The sequence below is a fragment of the Amphiura filiformis genome, chromosome 15 (assembly GCF_039555335.1).
Source record: "Amphiura filiformis chromosome 15, Afil_fr2py, whole genome shotgun sequence".
Classification (NCBI taxonomy): domain Eukaryota; kingdom Metazoa; phylum Echinodermata; class Ophiuroidea; order Amphilepidida; family Amphiuridae; genus Amphiura; species Amphiura filiformis.
The window spans coordinates 11853153-11869920 of NC_092642.1; the positions used below are offsets into that span (position 1 = coordinate 11853153).

At 36.3% G+C, this 16768-nt stretch overlaps 1 protein-coding gene and 1 non-coding gene across 2 annotated transcripts in view; both read right to left on the minus strand.

The window, feature by feature from the left end:
- LOC140171259 (sodium/potassium/calcium exchanger 5-like) overlaps positions 1–16768 on the minus strand; it is a 69793-nt gene that overhangs the window by 5900 nt on the left and 47125 nt on the right. The window contains exons 2-6 of the mRNA XM_072194489.1: positions 13477–13745; positions 10809–11045; positions 3857–3940; positions 2667–2770; positions 63–163 (exon numbers count right to left, since the gene is read on the minus strand). Coding sequence (XP_072050590.1) covers positions 63–163; positions 2667–2770; positions 3857–3940; positions 10809–11045; positions 13477–13672 — 722 coding nt within the window. The 5' untranslated portion in view covers positions 13673–13745. The remainder of the gene's footprint in view (positions 1–62; positions 164–2666; positions 2771–3856; positions 3941–10808; positions 11046–13476; positions 13746–16768) is intronic.
- Positions 5682–5755, minus strand: Trnat-agu (transfer RNA threonine (anticodon AGU)). Its single transcript has one exon. It is a non-coding gene; the product is annotated as a tRNA-Thr (tRNA).

Consider the following 16768-nt stretch of genomic DNA (forward strand, 5'->3'; position numbering starts at 1 on the left):
GGTGAATTCTACTGTAGACATGACTGCATCATGGTTCGCGTATATGTATTATCTATACTTACCATTGCACTTGTGAGTCATATATAGTTATTACAAGCAGTAACACACTTATAATGTAGCACACACCATCTCGAAATAAAGGCCACCCTGTCAGTGGTACCGCCTGAATGAAAACAAGTAGAAAATACCATTATGGTAACCCTACTCTTTAAATTTCTAACATTAAGAATAGAGGACCAATTTGACTAATTTAATCTTTTTGGTCCTATAGCGCTATCGGTGCCCGAAGATGTACCGATGGCACACTTTTTATCTTACCCTGAACGTTTGTACAGTGCATTCGTTTTTGATTTAAATGAAAAACAATAACACTATGCAACAGTTAATTATTATGTTTGATACAATTTATTACATCTCCAGGGAGTGATGTTAAGAGTCATCGGTACTTAAGGTTACCAACTATTTTTAAATTGTTGCGATTTGGTAGTTCACAGCATCTTGCGAATGGTAGTGAGGTTTGGCATAAATTGCATTGCTCAATTCATAGCGAGCATGTAGAAGAATCCAAATATCACAGATATACTTTTGTAGATCCTGTGGTTCTTGAGTTATGTTGTTAAAAGGGATCAAACAACAACACTTTTTTTAAATGTACATAACTCATTAGCAACAATAAATTAAGCAAGTTTTCAAAGTATATGATTTGTAGAATGCACTTTTGCAAAACATCCAAGTGTTATTATTCAATAATATATTGATTTAGACAATGAGAATCGATTTTTTTGGTTGCTTCGACCAATAATACCTCGTCCACCCTTAAGGTTAGCCGAGAGTTTTCCATGCGCTTGATTTCAGAGGGGTGTAAGTTCATAACAGAAACAGCCATGCAGAAAATGAAGAAGCGTACCGGGACGTAGGCCTACTTACAATAAAATATCGATCCACGGTCAAGACATGAAAGCCTGAAACTTGGCTTAGCTCGTGCCCGTAGCTCGTGAGTCGCGGAGGGGGGGCTGGAGGGCTGGGGTCATGAGGGGCGCCATGCCGAGGGGACACAAGCCGTTTTCGGCAATTTTCATAAGGATTTTATAAATTTTAAAATTGATTGGGGGCACTTCGTCAAGCTAACATGTAGTACGCCCTGGAAAATGTGTTCATTTTGAATTTATAGCCTTGATATCTTTGATGAAATCAATGCTGCTATTCCCCTGATTACAATGTAATAGGGTACAACAATAACATCAACAACAATATCAAAAAGCAATTATTTGCAAATCGAATTTGTGAAGAATATCAACAAGACAGACTTAGCAGGCCTACAAATTTCTGAATTATATAAAGTGAAAAACAATCAATCACGATTCACTGCAGTCAGCGAATCAATCAAATAAAACTAAAAAGAAAGGAGCAAGAAAGAATAAAGAAATAGTGAAAAAGAAAGAAAAGAGAGAGAAAGAAAAGAACCAAAAGAAAGAAAGAAAGAAAGAAAGAAAGAAAAAAAAAGAAAAAAAAAGAAATGAAAGAAATGAAAGAAAGAAATGAAAGACAATATGAAAAAAGAAAGGGAGAAAGAAAAGAGGAAATTAGAAAGGAAGTAAAAATGAGAAAAGAGAGAAAAAAGAAAGAAAATTCAGCCACACGGGGACTCGAACCCACAAAAATAGATCATAGCAGATTCCCAGTCCAACGCTCTATCTACTCGGCCATATATCACCTCACGCAATTGACTGCTCTCAAAGCGGATACATATAACTATAATTGGATGCAATTACGTGATTACAATCGCGTCCGCACAATGGCTCTTAGAATAAACACGCATGTCGGCGCTGAAATTTTGAACGAACTGATGGAGGAAACACTTCGTTTTTTGCAATACTAGCTTCAATTTGGAGTGAAAATCAAATGGGATAGCAATTGGCAGAATGTTGAGAAATAATGTAGGTATTCAGATGTCTAAATTACCGTCCCGTAATCAAGATATCGATAATTTCACAAAACAGTTTTTTCTCAGGCAAGATTCTCGAAAATGTTCCCCAAAAACGGGCTTTTAAAATTTAATCGGTACTGCATTTGGTTCTTCCCCATGACAACATTATTTCTTTAATCGATTTGTAGTACAATACAAAAAAGAAGAAAAAAATCGCTCGGCGTGGTTTTATACGGGGCGCACATTTGAAAAAAAACGTCATGGAACGTGTTTTTGATCTTGTGAATATGGTGCGAAAAACGGCTTTAAAACGAAGGATTATTCTAAAAATTTGTATAAACACACAAGAAAAATGTTAAGCTACATCCAATGCACCAACATTTCACTTGCTGCGATATTTGATTACTGAGAAAACTCTGTTTTAGAGAACAACTTTATACGTCTTTCATACGTTTTTTATACGTTTCTTTGTGTAACTTTAACCGGGCACCGATAGTTCTATAGGACCAAATTGGATGTGGTGCCTAACCGTAGCGGGTGATATACAAAGTACTACTGCATGGATTCTTCCCCTTCAGCGGGGCGAGCGGAAAACTCAGAGAAGATATCATAGTAAAAAGCAGTTACCAAATGAAATAAGTATTTGCTCTTTTCTTTTGGCTTTACGCATTAACTTCAGTGTGATAATTTAGAGGGTACTCCAGTACAATTCAAATTTTTTCATTCAATACGTACTTACCGTTTTAGCAAAGAAGCAGCAAAAACTTATGATTACAAACACATTAAAAGCAGCAGAGCCTACGATTGCACTAAGACCAGTATCGTCTTCAGATATAAATGTCCCTAGAAGATAAAAAAAAAGAAGATAATTATAAAGTAAAGTTATAGGCGGAGTAGTGACATGCAATTGGAAATTGGTAGACGACAATGCCGCTGTTTTTGATGTTGATGCTACTGCTACTGCTCATGGTCTCCCCCGCCGTGCTGCACCCTACTTGGTGCCAGATCAGAGAGCCATAATGTGTAAGAGTATGGTCAGATCTAAGATGGAGTATGCTAGCACAGTTTGGCATGGAGCAACTCCTACATCACTGTAAAAACTTAACTAGATGCAGTCCAGAGGCGTGCTGCTCGCATCATCGATCTCCCTGGAGAAGAACTTTCCTCTCTTCAAATCCAGCCTTTGGGTCACCGTAGAGCAGTAGGTGACACTACTATGTTGCACCGAATGTTTTATGGGTTACTATGCCAACTACTTCCTGACCAGCTCCAGACTGACCCTCGTCTTCGCCGCGCAGTTAGATCTCACGTCCAGTTCAAATTCCAAGATCTAATCTTGTTAGTCATGTGCGGTCTTTCATTCCATCTGCGGCCCGCACATAGAATGTGCTCCCGCCTCACATTCCTGGAATTGTGAAACGGACCAGCTTCAAAAAGGAGGTTAATAGCTATCTAGGCGCCAACCCGTCAGCTTTATCGTAAGGATAACAGCTGTTAATGGCTTGATAAGTCTTGACATAAAAGCTGCTTGGGAATGATGATAATGATGATGATGATGATGATGATGATGATGATGATGATGATGATGATGATGATGATGATGATAATGAAGATGAGAAATATATGACATGGCGGCGACGACGACGACGACGACGACGACGACGACGATCATAATGATCATGATGATGATGAATTTTTCAAAGAGAAAATGATTAAAAACTCCAGGATTAACTCTCAAGTAAAGTCTTGCATGGAAATCCTGCGACTGGAAAACGCACATTGATCGTACTGCTTGCTTCAACATGTTCAAATAGTTGGTGTCGCGATCATGCAGGAAGATTATGGTCTCTGCCTAGCCACTTAATAAGCCATCGCAATTTATTAATTAATACAAGATTGAGCAATTTGATAATATGAAGATATACATACCTATCACTGCTGTGAAAAATTCTGGAGCTGAGCTCCCAATAGCCATAAAAGTAGCACCGGCAACATCGGGCTTGATCTTTAATTCTGTGAGGAGAAACATACAGAAAGTCCATTTGGGTTATTTCTTTCTAACTCATTATTCGCATGCGTGTTTGAACTTCATTTTCTTTTCTTTTTTTTTTTTTTTTTTAACCCACAAAAAGCCCCTATTAAGTTCACTGCACTTTCCAACGTAATCATGGTAAGTAGGCGACGCATTTAACGACATCCTGTGCAATTAATTCACTTCATGCTAATGAATATTGTGACCTGAATATCTAAACAAACCGCTAACAAAAAATGATATCATCATGTGGGTTGCAATGATTGGCAAAAATAGGTTTTAAATCGCAAAAAAGTGGCATGGCCATGGTGTCGCTTTTTAAAAATCGAATGGTATGATCTGCAACGTTTCGACGTTCCTAAAGCTTTTGCAACAACCTACACAAGAGTAAAATATTGACATATCTACCCCTCTCCCCTCCCCTCCCTCCCCTCTCCACCTCCCTCTCCTTCACTCCCCCTCCCCTCTCTTCCCCATATCCGTTTTTTAAACATGCTCTATATGAAATCCCTCATTCCCTATTCCCCCTCTCACACCTTTATTCTCTCAAGTGCTGTTTCTTTGTCCCTTTATGAGCTTCTTTTTTTTTTTTTATTATCTCAATTCTGTCTCTTTTCTCTCTCTCTTACACTCGTTTACTGTTTTCTCTCTCTATCTCTCCTCTCTCTCTCTCTCCTCTCCCTCCCTCCCCCTCCCTCCCCCTCCCTCCCCCTCCCTATCTTCCCCCTCTCTCTAACACTCTTTCTATTCTTTCATGCTAAAATATTCTAACATAATATTGACATATTAAAATACTTTCCCCCTCCGCCTTTGTAATACTGTAAATTTACACATTGCTTGTTTTATATTGCCAATGTGTGTACTGGGTATACGTCGTAGGCTTGCTGAAAAACGCAAATTATATATTATCTTCATTCCTCAAAAGATTCTGTTTTAACTTTAAAGCTTGCTCTTATAGTCTTATCTATCTTATAGAAATATATTTCAAGGGTCTATGATTAAAATTAATATTGGATATTGAATAAATATTAATACGAATCGCAATATACCGATTTGTTAAGGACATTAAATTTATAATATGTCTATCAAATGTGAAAACTAAAATTTCCATATTTTTCGACAAGCAAGCGTGATTTTTATCAGTGATAATAAACAATAATGCATAAAATGCCTATTTGTATTAATTAAGGGCCAAAATTTATTATAGACCTGCTTCCACAAAACCATTATAAAGTCGCGACATTTCAGTGCGGGATTCGTCGCTATTGTGTGTGATAGAGCTATGCCGACTTTGTACAGGTTTTGTACCAGCAGGTTTTATATAGTCCCAATGGATATGAAACAAACGCTACCCGCCTGTCACAAGAAATTATAGCATAGAATACATAATGAGAAACAAAGTGACGATATAAATGAGTTTGAAATTAAACTAAATATGAGGTTATGAATAATTCAATTAAAAACTCAATTCCGGTTGTTGTATTATTACCATTATTTACCTTTTCCTTTCCTCTAAAGATGTATCGTCCCTCTTTTTTCCCTTCTTTTTAACACCCTTGTATATATAGCGTAGAGACTCGTTGTTTTTAAGGGAATTGCATTAAAAATTCGACTTAACCCTTTGTCCAATAATACGGAAAATCTTGAATAGGTTCTTTCAAAATAAATATAATTTTTCACCACGTTCGCTGTCGCAAGTAATAAAGGAGACAAGAAGAAAAGTGATCCCGCCTGGGAATCGAACCCAGAACCTCAGGTTTACTAGACCTGCGCCTTAACCACTGGGCCACGGGAGCTTCATGATTTATAGGCTGTTTGAAATTAAAACCCATAAGCGGTCACTTAAACTTATCTCCTCCCAGCAAATAGCCCATTGTAGCTAGGGCCGTAAATGCGAGAAATAAATTGCCATCCTCCCTGTGAGGAAATATTACATGGAAAAACAGTGGCATGATCGACAGGAATTATTTAAATAAACATAATTTTTCACCAGGTTCGCTTCTTTTTAACACCCTTGTATAGCGTAGAGACTCGTTGTTTTTAAGGGAATTGCATTAATAATTTGACTTAACCCTTTGTCCAATAATACGGAAAATCTTGAAAAGGTTCTTTCAAAATAATTTTTCACCACGTTCGCTGTCGCAAGTAATAAAGGAGACAAGTAGAAAAGGTGATCCCGCCTAGGAATCGAACCCTGGACCTCAGGTTTACGAAACCTGCGCCTTAACCACTGGGCCTTGGGAGGTTCATGATTAGGCCAAGAAAAAAAAATTGTTTGCTTGCCCTCAATTGAATTTTAACAATTGGGTCGGTCGGTCGGGATTTTTTTTTTTTTTTCTTTTCTTTTTTTTTAATTACTAGGAAACTCTAATGTTTGTATTAATTAAGGCTCAAAATATGAAAAATCAGACAATTTTGGTGTCAAAATGAATCAACTAATATTAGAAAACAACTAAAATGTTGAACACAAGCTCTAAAATACATTTTTTTTACATCTTCAGAATGCAAAAAAAAAAAAAAAAAAAAAAAACTTTTTCAGGAATTTCCAAAAATAGGGTCGGTATTCTTTTGTACAGTAAATAGAAAAAAAAACTTTTTTCTGATTTCCAAAATTAGGGTCGGTCGGTTGAGGGCAAGCAAACAACTTTTTTTTTTTTTTTTTTTTCTGATTGAAATTCGAACCCATAAGCGGTCATTTAAACTTATCTCCTCTCCGCAAATAGCAAATTACTTGCGACGGCGAACATGGTGAAAAATTATGTTTATTTATATAATTCCCGTCGATCAACTCCAAATATCACTGTTTGGTTCTTTAAAATGATTTCTCTCTTAGATTAGCGCAGACCCAAAAAAGCTTCTAAATTATTCTTTAAGCTGAAACAGTTCTTCTTCAAAGAACCAAAAACGGTTCTTTAGATGTATACTGATTCAGAAATGTATATTGACCTATCTGTAACGTACCGTCCTCATGTTCCCAGTCAAAAAAGAAAGATAACATGTTGCAGTGATTTAAAGCATAGTTTGAGCAGTTGTAAATAATCGTCCATTTTATTAATTTCATAATTCCGCCAAAGTGTACTCTGGCTCAATTAACATTCATTCATTTTGACACACCATGTACTCTAAGAAAGAAAGGTTTAAAGAATGGACCCCCCCAGTTCTTTAAACTGAAAGCACCCTTCTTCAAAAGGTTCTGTACCCCTTTGAAGAACCATTTTTGGGGCGCCCTCTACGGAGGAGGCACCATATAGGCATGACTTTGTGAAAATATCTAATTTCACTCTTGCTAGATTTACTCCGCAATTGTTTTGCTAAAATTATGCCCAGCTCAGAAATAAAACCACAATATGCTTGGATTTTATTTTATTATTGTTTTCTGATATGCACGGGATAAAATGGTGTGCGTATATTCTTTGTTTAAAATCAAAATTAATGGACTTATAAAAACACCAAATAAACCGCGACCTTTGATATGGCTTAAACCAGTTTACCGCCTCTTATAGCCCGATAGACAGTGACCCACATTATGAACCACAATAGCCTAATCTCAATGACATAATCCAATAACCTCAATTAAACAATCATAGTGCAAAAATTGACCTAAGTTGCAGAGTGTGAGTTTTTGTACCTAAAGTTTCAAAGTCATTCAATGAATGTACAAATGTATTGGGGTTAAAGAACCGTGTGCTGATAGATGCGCATGTTGTGGATCCCAGTGCAAGTTAAGATAAGCAAACATTGCTGCAGGTAGATGCATTATTTTTGTGATGACCTTCAAGATATGATGGCTATCAGAAACCCGGGATCAAACAGAGATTAGGGTTGTTTATTCTACCAGAAGTATTGAGGCAGATGTGAAATATGCTGGATATGTTTTTTTATTTGTGGATGCAATGTGCAGTAATCAACCAAATTTGGCGAATGATTCAATTTTAGTCCAGATTGATACCAAACACATTAAACTTTGGTACATTTTAATGAAAATATGATATTTTCTTTTGAATTAATGCTGGGCCAAATTTTCTTCTTACCAACAAGACAGCAATGAAATCATCACCACTGTTCATCACCAATTCTATAATATTAATAGTCAATTGTCGTTATCAGGTGTTACAATGATTTACATTTGCAGACCTGCTGGATACCAGCACAGAACGGGATATGTTTGATTGATAATAGATCCATTGTCCATATAGGGATGTCAATTTAGATAATATTTATACATCCCGAATTGAACTGTTTATGAATGATATAATTAAGATCTTAAACATCAATATTGTCTTTTCATGATCATGTTACATAATTTTGTAATGACAAGTTCTTTGAATGCTAGTAACTTTTTGTGTGTGGCATGATGCAGTCATGTCTACAGTAGAATTCATCTCGACCTTTGCAGGACTTAAACCCCATTAAAAGCTAGTAAACCAAGATAACACTCATTGAAGCAGCTCAACTGATTAAATCAGATCTTCTCTGGTTGTGTACAAGTGTCTGTTTTCAATGTGCGACATCGCAATAAAGCTGGTATTATAGCTTCAGTTGGGTAACCGATTATAAAGGAAACGAAAGGAAACAATGTATGTGTACCATTGTTCACGAAATGAGACAAAGACCTGCTTTTTGTTAACCAGCATTCTTCAAAATGAGCAACATAATGATTGTTGACTTAACACGGTTTGGAAATAATTTCTTCATATTTTTGGTGTTATCTTTCGTTTAGGGCCTACATATCCTTCCTAAAACACAAAAGTGCGACCCTCTCCAAACATCTAAATTAGCTAAAAATTTAGGACATGTTACAAAACTTTATTTTCTAGAACCTATTTAGAATAATTTAAATGTAGCTTTTACCGTTTTTTGTGGCATCCTTCAGAAGTGAGCGGTCCGATACCAATATTTTCGGTCAAATCTCCATTCAATTAACACGGGGAGTTGGCTAGCTATGCCTTGCCCTCACTCATATTTTACAAAAGTGCGACCATTTCTGAACATCTAACCTAGCTGTAATTTTAGGTCATGTTAGAGAAATATATTTGCTAGAAGTTTTGGAGAATAAATAAAATATTGGCTGGTTATTTTTCACACAGTGATGTTAACTAGGCAAGTGTCCATTCTCCCAACATACATCATTTGTAGAGGTCACGCGTCAATGGTGAGAGCACTGTGTATTGTGTATAGGAAAACGGACAGTAACTGCAGTATGGCACAACTAACCGGGTGGGAAATATCGGTATTATTGGTTAATACCAGTAATACTAGGAAATACTCAAGAATTTTCATGTTGAAAGCTGAATTAAAAAATGGGTGCTAAATAAATCAGATGAAAAATAAAGTTTTAGGCCCTAACTATGACCTTTTCCAGTTCTAGTTTTAGTTTTTTAACAAATAAAAAACTAAACATTGGTACATGGCAAAAGACAAAAAAGGCAAACAGATCGAATAAATTTAGAGTTATATATAGGCCTAAGCTGTAGGAGTTATGATATTGTTATGAACATTATGGATTCCGGGGGTGGGATAAATCTCCAATATTTTGATATGTGGGTTTCTGACCAAATTAACATCATATTTGGCCATTTTAGCCTAAAAAGTAGGAGTCATGTAGACCCATTTATATAGACACATTTTTCAAATCAGCTTTCAACATGAAAATTCCCGGTCAGTATTTTCCAGTATATCTGGTGGTATTTATCAATAATTTTCCACCCGGTTAATCAATTATTCCACACACAAATAATTATTAATAATTCTGCTCCAACAACCCTCCAGAACGTGATTTCCTAACAATGGTAACCGAAATGGTAAGATCTTTATTCCTTTTTATTTGAAACTACCCCTCTTCCATCCCATGCAGTACGATTTTACACCTCTCTCACTGCAATCTTTCTTTGCTTACTATGCTAATGTTACATTATTGTTTTACAGAAAAAATTGTATCTAAACGGTTACATTTCATCCCCGGGGGTGACACTTCAATATGAAATGGATATAGGTGTAGGGCTGGCCAGTAAGGGGCATCCTGTGAGAGCAAAATATGGGGTCATTGCAAGCCTGAGAGCATGATTTTTGGCTTTCTGTGAGAGTATAAATCAGTGTACAAAATATGGGGTCATTGGGTGAGAGAGGGACCGTTTGGATCTAAATTAGGGGGGGGGGGGGCATTGGGTGAGAATATGACTTTATTTTTAAGGGAGTCTTTGGGTGAGAGCCAAAAGAAGCCTCAAAAATCAGTGATAGACGATTTGTTGCTGTTCAGATGGAAATATTAGGGTCTAGGTCTTTGGGTGACAGATCTAAAGGAAACTGGGTCTTTGGGTAACAGCGATGGTGAAAAAGGGGGTCTTAATAGCCCTACATACGCGTCACGTCCAAAGTGGGAGTGCCCCCCCCCGATTTCAGCACATCATATCATCTTGTCTATAGACCTTTTTCTTGTTCCTCACAGGACGGTTGCAGGTTCAAAGTCATGAAAGTAGAAGACAGATTTTAGAACCATTTTTCTGAGAGTGTGGAGCTGAGACCATTAAGGTATTATGTATGGTCTGAGGTGTGGAGTGAAGCAACTCTGGTAATTGAGTCAGTGCTGCTGTGCATCAGTTGTGACCAACACCAAACCATGTATAATTGAAGTCCTAATTAAAAAAAAACATGTTTGCCTATGACGTCCTGACAACCAGACAAAAAAAAATGCTGTACTGCGCAGGTCAGCAACCAATCACGTCACGTCTTTGCCCTGACGTCAGACGCAAACTAGTCTTTTTAATTCGGTCTTCAATTATAGCTCATCCACGATCATCAATAACTAAATAAAGGTAACAAAGCAAGCAAACAAACAACAAACAAACTTACCGTCAACAATCACTTCAAGTGCTGGCACAAAATAGATGTCACAGTTATATCCTATCATACCACACATATAGAAAGCCACCAAGAAGTTGATGATAATCGCCCCGTTAAGACGTTGTTCATTAGTGAGAAGGGTTGGGAAGCTTTCGATCCCTCTCCTGGTGCAGTTTTCATTATCTTCGTCATCTTCAGTAAAAAATCCGAGTGGATGACGAAGCGCGAAAGCTCTGCTCGATAAATCTGCAATAGGAAAGAAGAAATATCAAGTGTACGAATAATCACCGTAAAATAAGCAAGAAGTAATTTATTTACCTCGCAATTTCGAAAACGCGTGCTATAAATTTTCAATGAAGTTCATAGATATTTTACTGTGTCGCAGGGTAACGAATTTGGCCCCATTTAAAAACCCTGTTCCTTCACAACATTACTGCAACAATAATCGATTTTTGCATCACTGTATATGGACAAGACACCTTGCAGAATAATTGAGATGTAACTAAATACTCTTTCAAGTATCTTGTTCTACGAATTGTAACAAAATTATCCACACGGTCATATCAGTTGTAATGCTTTTACTTATTTGTGACCTGTTTCCAGCGAAAAATAGCAAACTAGTGGTTTCTAGACCTTCCAATTGTTGAGTTGCTGTTCTTTGTTTGAAGACACCTGTATTGTCAGTGGTATGTCCTTTGTGAATGGGGACATTCAATTCTATCCCCATTCACAAAGGACATACCACTGCCAACGCAAAGAACATCACTTCAACAGTTGGAAAGTCTCGAAACTCCTAACTTGCGACTTTACGCTCATTTCGTTTGACCAGGTCACATTTGAGCTTAGACTTATGACTACTCAAACTTGTGGGGACTTTTGTCTTATTATTAAATTTTTAACTTATTAGAAAACCCACACCAGTAATAAGTAACATGTGCTTTGTAGATATATTAAGCCTGGAAGAATAAAACTTTAAGTTCAAGCAGACGTGTTATTTATCATATTTATCTTTAATTTCAAATAAACAAATGAAAATCCTTGGTGCGGGTAAATATTCAAGTGAGTAGAAAATCTGTGTTATTCATGTTTTATCCAGGCTATGTTCACATGCTAGCAATTACATGCATATTAACATATTTATGACATGTTAAAGTCTACAAATCCTTTTCCCCTCTCGTCTTATTATGCCCTGATTCGCAATGAACTATTTATAGTAAATGCACAGTGATTTAAATGATTTACATTTTTACAATAAGGCATGAAATAATTATGCTTGTTTGCCGTGTGCGCCGATATAACTTGTTTTCTATAACCGACTCGGTTAACTTGCCTAACCACAATTTTCATATCTATTTGAGGAAAGTCAAACTTCAAAATGCGTTTTCGTAGACTGTTTTTGTGTGTGTTAAAATATTTAACAAATTTCGGTAAAATATTTGTTTTTGAGTGCACTTGACCGCAATAAGTTTTATTTACCACAAATGTTTACTAATTTTTAATCCATTTTTGGCTTATGTCTTATGTTTCAAAAATCGAAATAATATTATAAATATTGCATAAAGCAGGCCTGATTTCCCTTGCACAATCTGGTAAAATCACCCACATCAAGAAAACCAAAACCTTGTGACGATGGCCATGATTGTATACCTACAACGGAAGCAAATATATGTACAAGAGAATGAGACACGGGTAGCCTGAACAACCTTTGCTATTGGTATTGTAGATAGAGAAACTCTCCAAAACAAATAATAACACACCAAGGTTCGGCGACCTAATATCATACAGATAAAGTAGCACGTGTACCTGAGTCAAGTCAAATTATAATTCGATCGCTGATTGCGGGCGATTGAATACTGACCAATGATATGGATTCTAACGTGATTCTTGCTCTTTGCTCTTTGCGACTACGACGTACACTTTGCATTAGCTAAGAAATAATCACTGATCGCAAACGATTCAATTATTAACTTAGCATTATCTATACACTTATTCAAAATCTATTACAAATTTGTTTAAACTTAACACGTCCACTTACTTAACACTGTTATATAACAGAAACAAAACATAGTAAAATATTTTTGTATTATGCCAAACTAAGTTGACAATTAAGACGGGCAAGATTCATACATTTGGTTTTACAGTCCGATTTTCTATCTTCAATTTCACTATGAGCCATAATGGCATCATTTCCAGGGGCCTAGTTAACCTCACCCCCATTAACTATCATTAACTATCGTAGCTTAAAAGTTGACCTTAATTCATGGAGTATGTGTCTTTGTCTCCAATATATTTAACGGTCATTCTGTGAATATATAAACATAATTGGCATACATACCGGGGGAATTGGGGATGCATCCCAAACAATTTGACAAGGGAGGATGGTCCATACAATCATCCCCCACCAATGTTGGACCATTTTAGATTAACAGTTGCAAATTTTCGCGTGGATTTGTTCACATTTACGTCGTATTTGACCAATTTAGCTTTAAAATGGCAACATTTCAAGAAAGAAAGAAAGAAAGAAAGAAAGAAAGAAAGAAAGAAAAAAAACCAACATTCAGAGTATATTGCATTATATAACTCTAGATATGTTTAATTACCCCCCCCAAAAAAAAAAAAAAGAAAAAAAAAAAAAAATAAGCAAAGAAGAACAATACTCCAAAGGAACAACACTTACCATTTTCAACTTTTAACAAAGCATCTTCTTTGCTCAGCGGTCCAAATAACTTTTCACTGGTAAGTTCATCTCTTTGAAGGTCTTTAGTAATCTTCTTGAATTCTTGGTACTGAAAATACGACCTCAATACGATGATACAAATAATGATCTTGATGCAAGCCCTCACCACTTTGGCATGTTTTTGTGTCATCGCCATTTCGCATTTTGTTGGTCAGTATTGGTTCTGCAATGCTTCCAAAGGTTATGCAAACGGGCTCCTACATTTGTATCTGCAATTTATAATGAGAGCAAAACAAAAACACTAGTGCAGTTTATAGCTGAACTACTGAGATGTGTCACGAGTTTCATTTAACAACGCAAACCTATGACGAATTCAGCCGGTGATTTGCTAGTAAAATAATGGCCACTGAATCGGCTGATCACGTAACTGTTATGAATTATTTATAGGTTTCAATGCAATCGCCTCAATCCATTACAATAACATTAAAGCAGCTAACTGAGCGTAGAGTAAGCACTTTAATCAGGAAAGTAGTCTTAGACTACTACTTCCCTGATTAAAGTGCTTGCAACTTGATAGGAATCACTGTTCAAATAAACTACGCACTGAAACCGATAGACTTCTCAGACGGCGAGTGGCATGATTGAGCCGGCAACTTGTGAAACCGCCCGGTCGTATGGCATATTCCATATACTCGGTTAGTTTTGTGGGGTTCATTTATCGAACCCCAACGGTTTTAGCTTGTATTTATATTATTTATTAACATAGGCCTATTTGTTTGTGATATTTCAAGCGTTTTAAAATTTCAAAATAATCCCATTCAATTACACGGTTGACGATGAAAATTTACTGAATTTAGAGAATGCAATGCGACCACCACCTGAGACATCTCCGTTAAAAATTGATATGCTGCCCTCTTGAGAAGGGTGTTATACTGCCCTCTTGAGCTAAAGATTTAATCCCTTGTTCGCTAATTCAAAGATAATTCATGCGTAACATGAATTTACCAAAAGCTGAATACTGATTCGGCTGTATGGCGAGTTCATAACATTACCATTAGGCTTCCATATCTGCAGGAAATGTAACGCAAAAGTTCACGGATAAAGTCACAGCCGGTCACATGCCAATCCAGACATCATTTCCGCCCCATATGCGCATGATTTTTCTCGGCAGAGGGAAATCCCCAAATCTTATATTATTGGCTAAGAACCGCAAGACCTATGAGAATGTTAAATGCGATTATTGGCTTCATTCATGGCATACGAACTTATTACTTAACAAAGACTGCAAACTCTCCCTAGAATTTGTAGATTGTTACCAAAGAAGCAGCAACAATCATGATCACGCAGTACTTGCAGTATGTCCAGCACCTCCTCCAAAATTGTTTCGTTAGCCCAAGATCACAACAGTTGGAGACAGCTTGTAATCTCCGCAGTCGATTGATAATGATGAACTTCGGAAGGCTTCGTTATTCCAGCGTGTTTGTACATTTAACAAAAATAAAAGATATTTTAATACCTTAAAAGGGCTCGGATAGCGACGTTTGCACAGCATTTTTGTAGGACCTGAGAGTACATCAGAAACACAGAAATTGCATTCTGAATACGAGTATTATCCTTCTGATATCAAATGATTTTGATTTTTTCTTAATTCGATATATATAGTACACATTTTATGAAAAATTATTAAAAAATTATATTTTTGAAATTTCTCGAGGTAATCTTTATAAGCAACTAGGCCTACAATCATCTACACAATATAAAGAAAAATTATAGCAGACAAACACACATCACTTCTCTTGCATCTCACTTGGCTGAGTTGGCTCTATCACAGCTTTGAGAATATTGATCCAGATCCAAATCCAAAATTGGGACAGTGGCTGTTTATTCTTTTCACAATTCAACAATATAATATTTCAACACGAAATTTAACTTCAAACTTACGTCCATCAGCGGTATAGCCTAAATTGACGTGTAAACTGTAATTGCAATTGCGAGGAACGATTTTTGGCATGTCCACTATCTTCTGAAGCCCAGACCAACAAGTATCTTATTTCTCTAACCATGGACGAAAAAGATAACAGACCGCGCAGTCAAAGTCTCAGCATCACTGAGTTACTGAGTACTAATAATTTCACATGGTCGGCAGGTATAAAAAATATATTTAGCCTTATCAATAGGATGGATATTTGGGATAAACCAAATACGATCACCGCTTCCAATTTTAATGAAATTATTGTATCTAAACTTCAAATCGTTTATAGCAATCTTTGGGTTAATCATATTAATAATTTTAGTCCTAAACTCAGAACATATTGTACATTCAAAAATTCTTTCAGTGCAGAAAATTATGTTATTATCGCTAAAAGATCTTCCAGAGCTGCATTCTGTAAATTAAGAATAAGCGCACATAATCTCATGATCGAAAAGGGGCGTCACTTCTCTCCAAAAATTAATCCAGAGAATAGAATTTGTACACTTTGTAATTTAAATAAGATGGAGGATGAATTTCATTTTGTAATGATATGTCCTTTCTATACCAACCCTCGCCAAGATTTATTATATACAATACATGAAATGTATGATATAGATGGTATGGCAGACACTGACATTTTCAAACTTATAATGAGTGCAAGTGATTTTGACAGTATTACTTCAATAACCAAATTCGTCAAGTCAGCTTTTGATTCACGTACGAACAGGGACTTACAAAGTTATAGATAACTAGCGGGACACCCGCGCTACGCGCGGGTCCCCGCTAGGTGAGTAAATGGGAGCGTTCACTAAAACGGGAGGAATTACTGAACAGGTAGAATCATTGAAAAGGTAAATTTCATTTATCCGAGTCTGACCCTCGTTAAGCCTAAGTTCTTTTTAGTTTCTTCTAGGCCTACATGGGCCAATTTTGTTCCATTTTTTAAAAACATTTTGCTGCTAAGCTTGCAAATTTCCGTTACCATGTTTTTTATTTACTCAATCCCGTTCCCATTATTTTCTAAATCTGTCCTTTCTTACATTTCCCTGTTGACTTCATTTTTTATTTGCTGCTTAGCTTGTGATTTCCCGTTTTCATGTTATTTATTTAGTTCTGTCCTCAGTTTAATAGCTTTTTTTATTTAAATCATCTAATTTTATTAGATTTTATTATTCTTTCCTTCTTTAGCCTATTTTATTCCCGTTTTCATTTTCTTACTGTGACTAACTATAGGCTAACCCACATACTCGTAGGCCTACCTGTTTGTCCTCATTTTGTTTTCTTTTTTAATTACAGTAGGCCTACCTCTGAATTCATGTT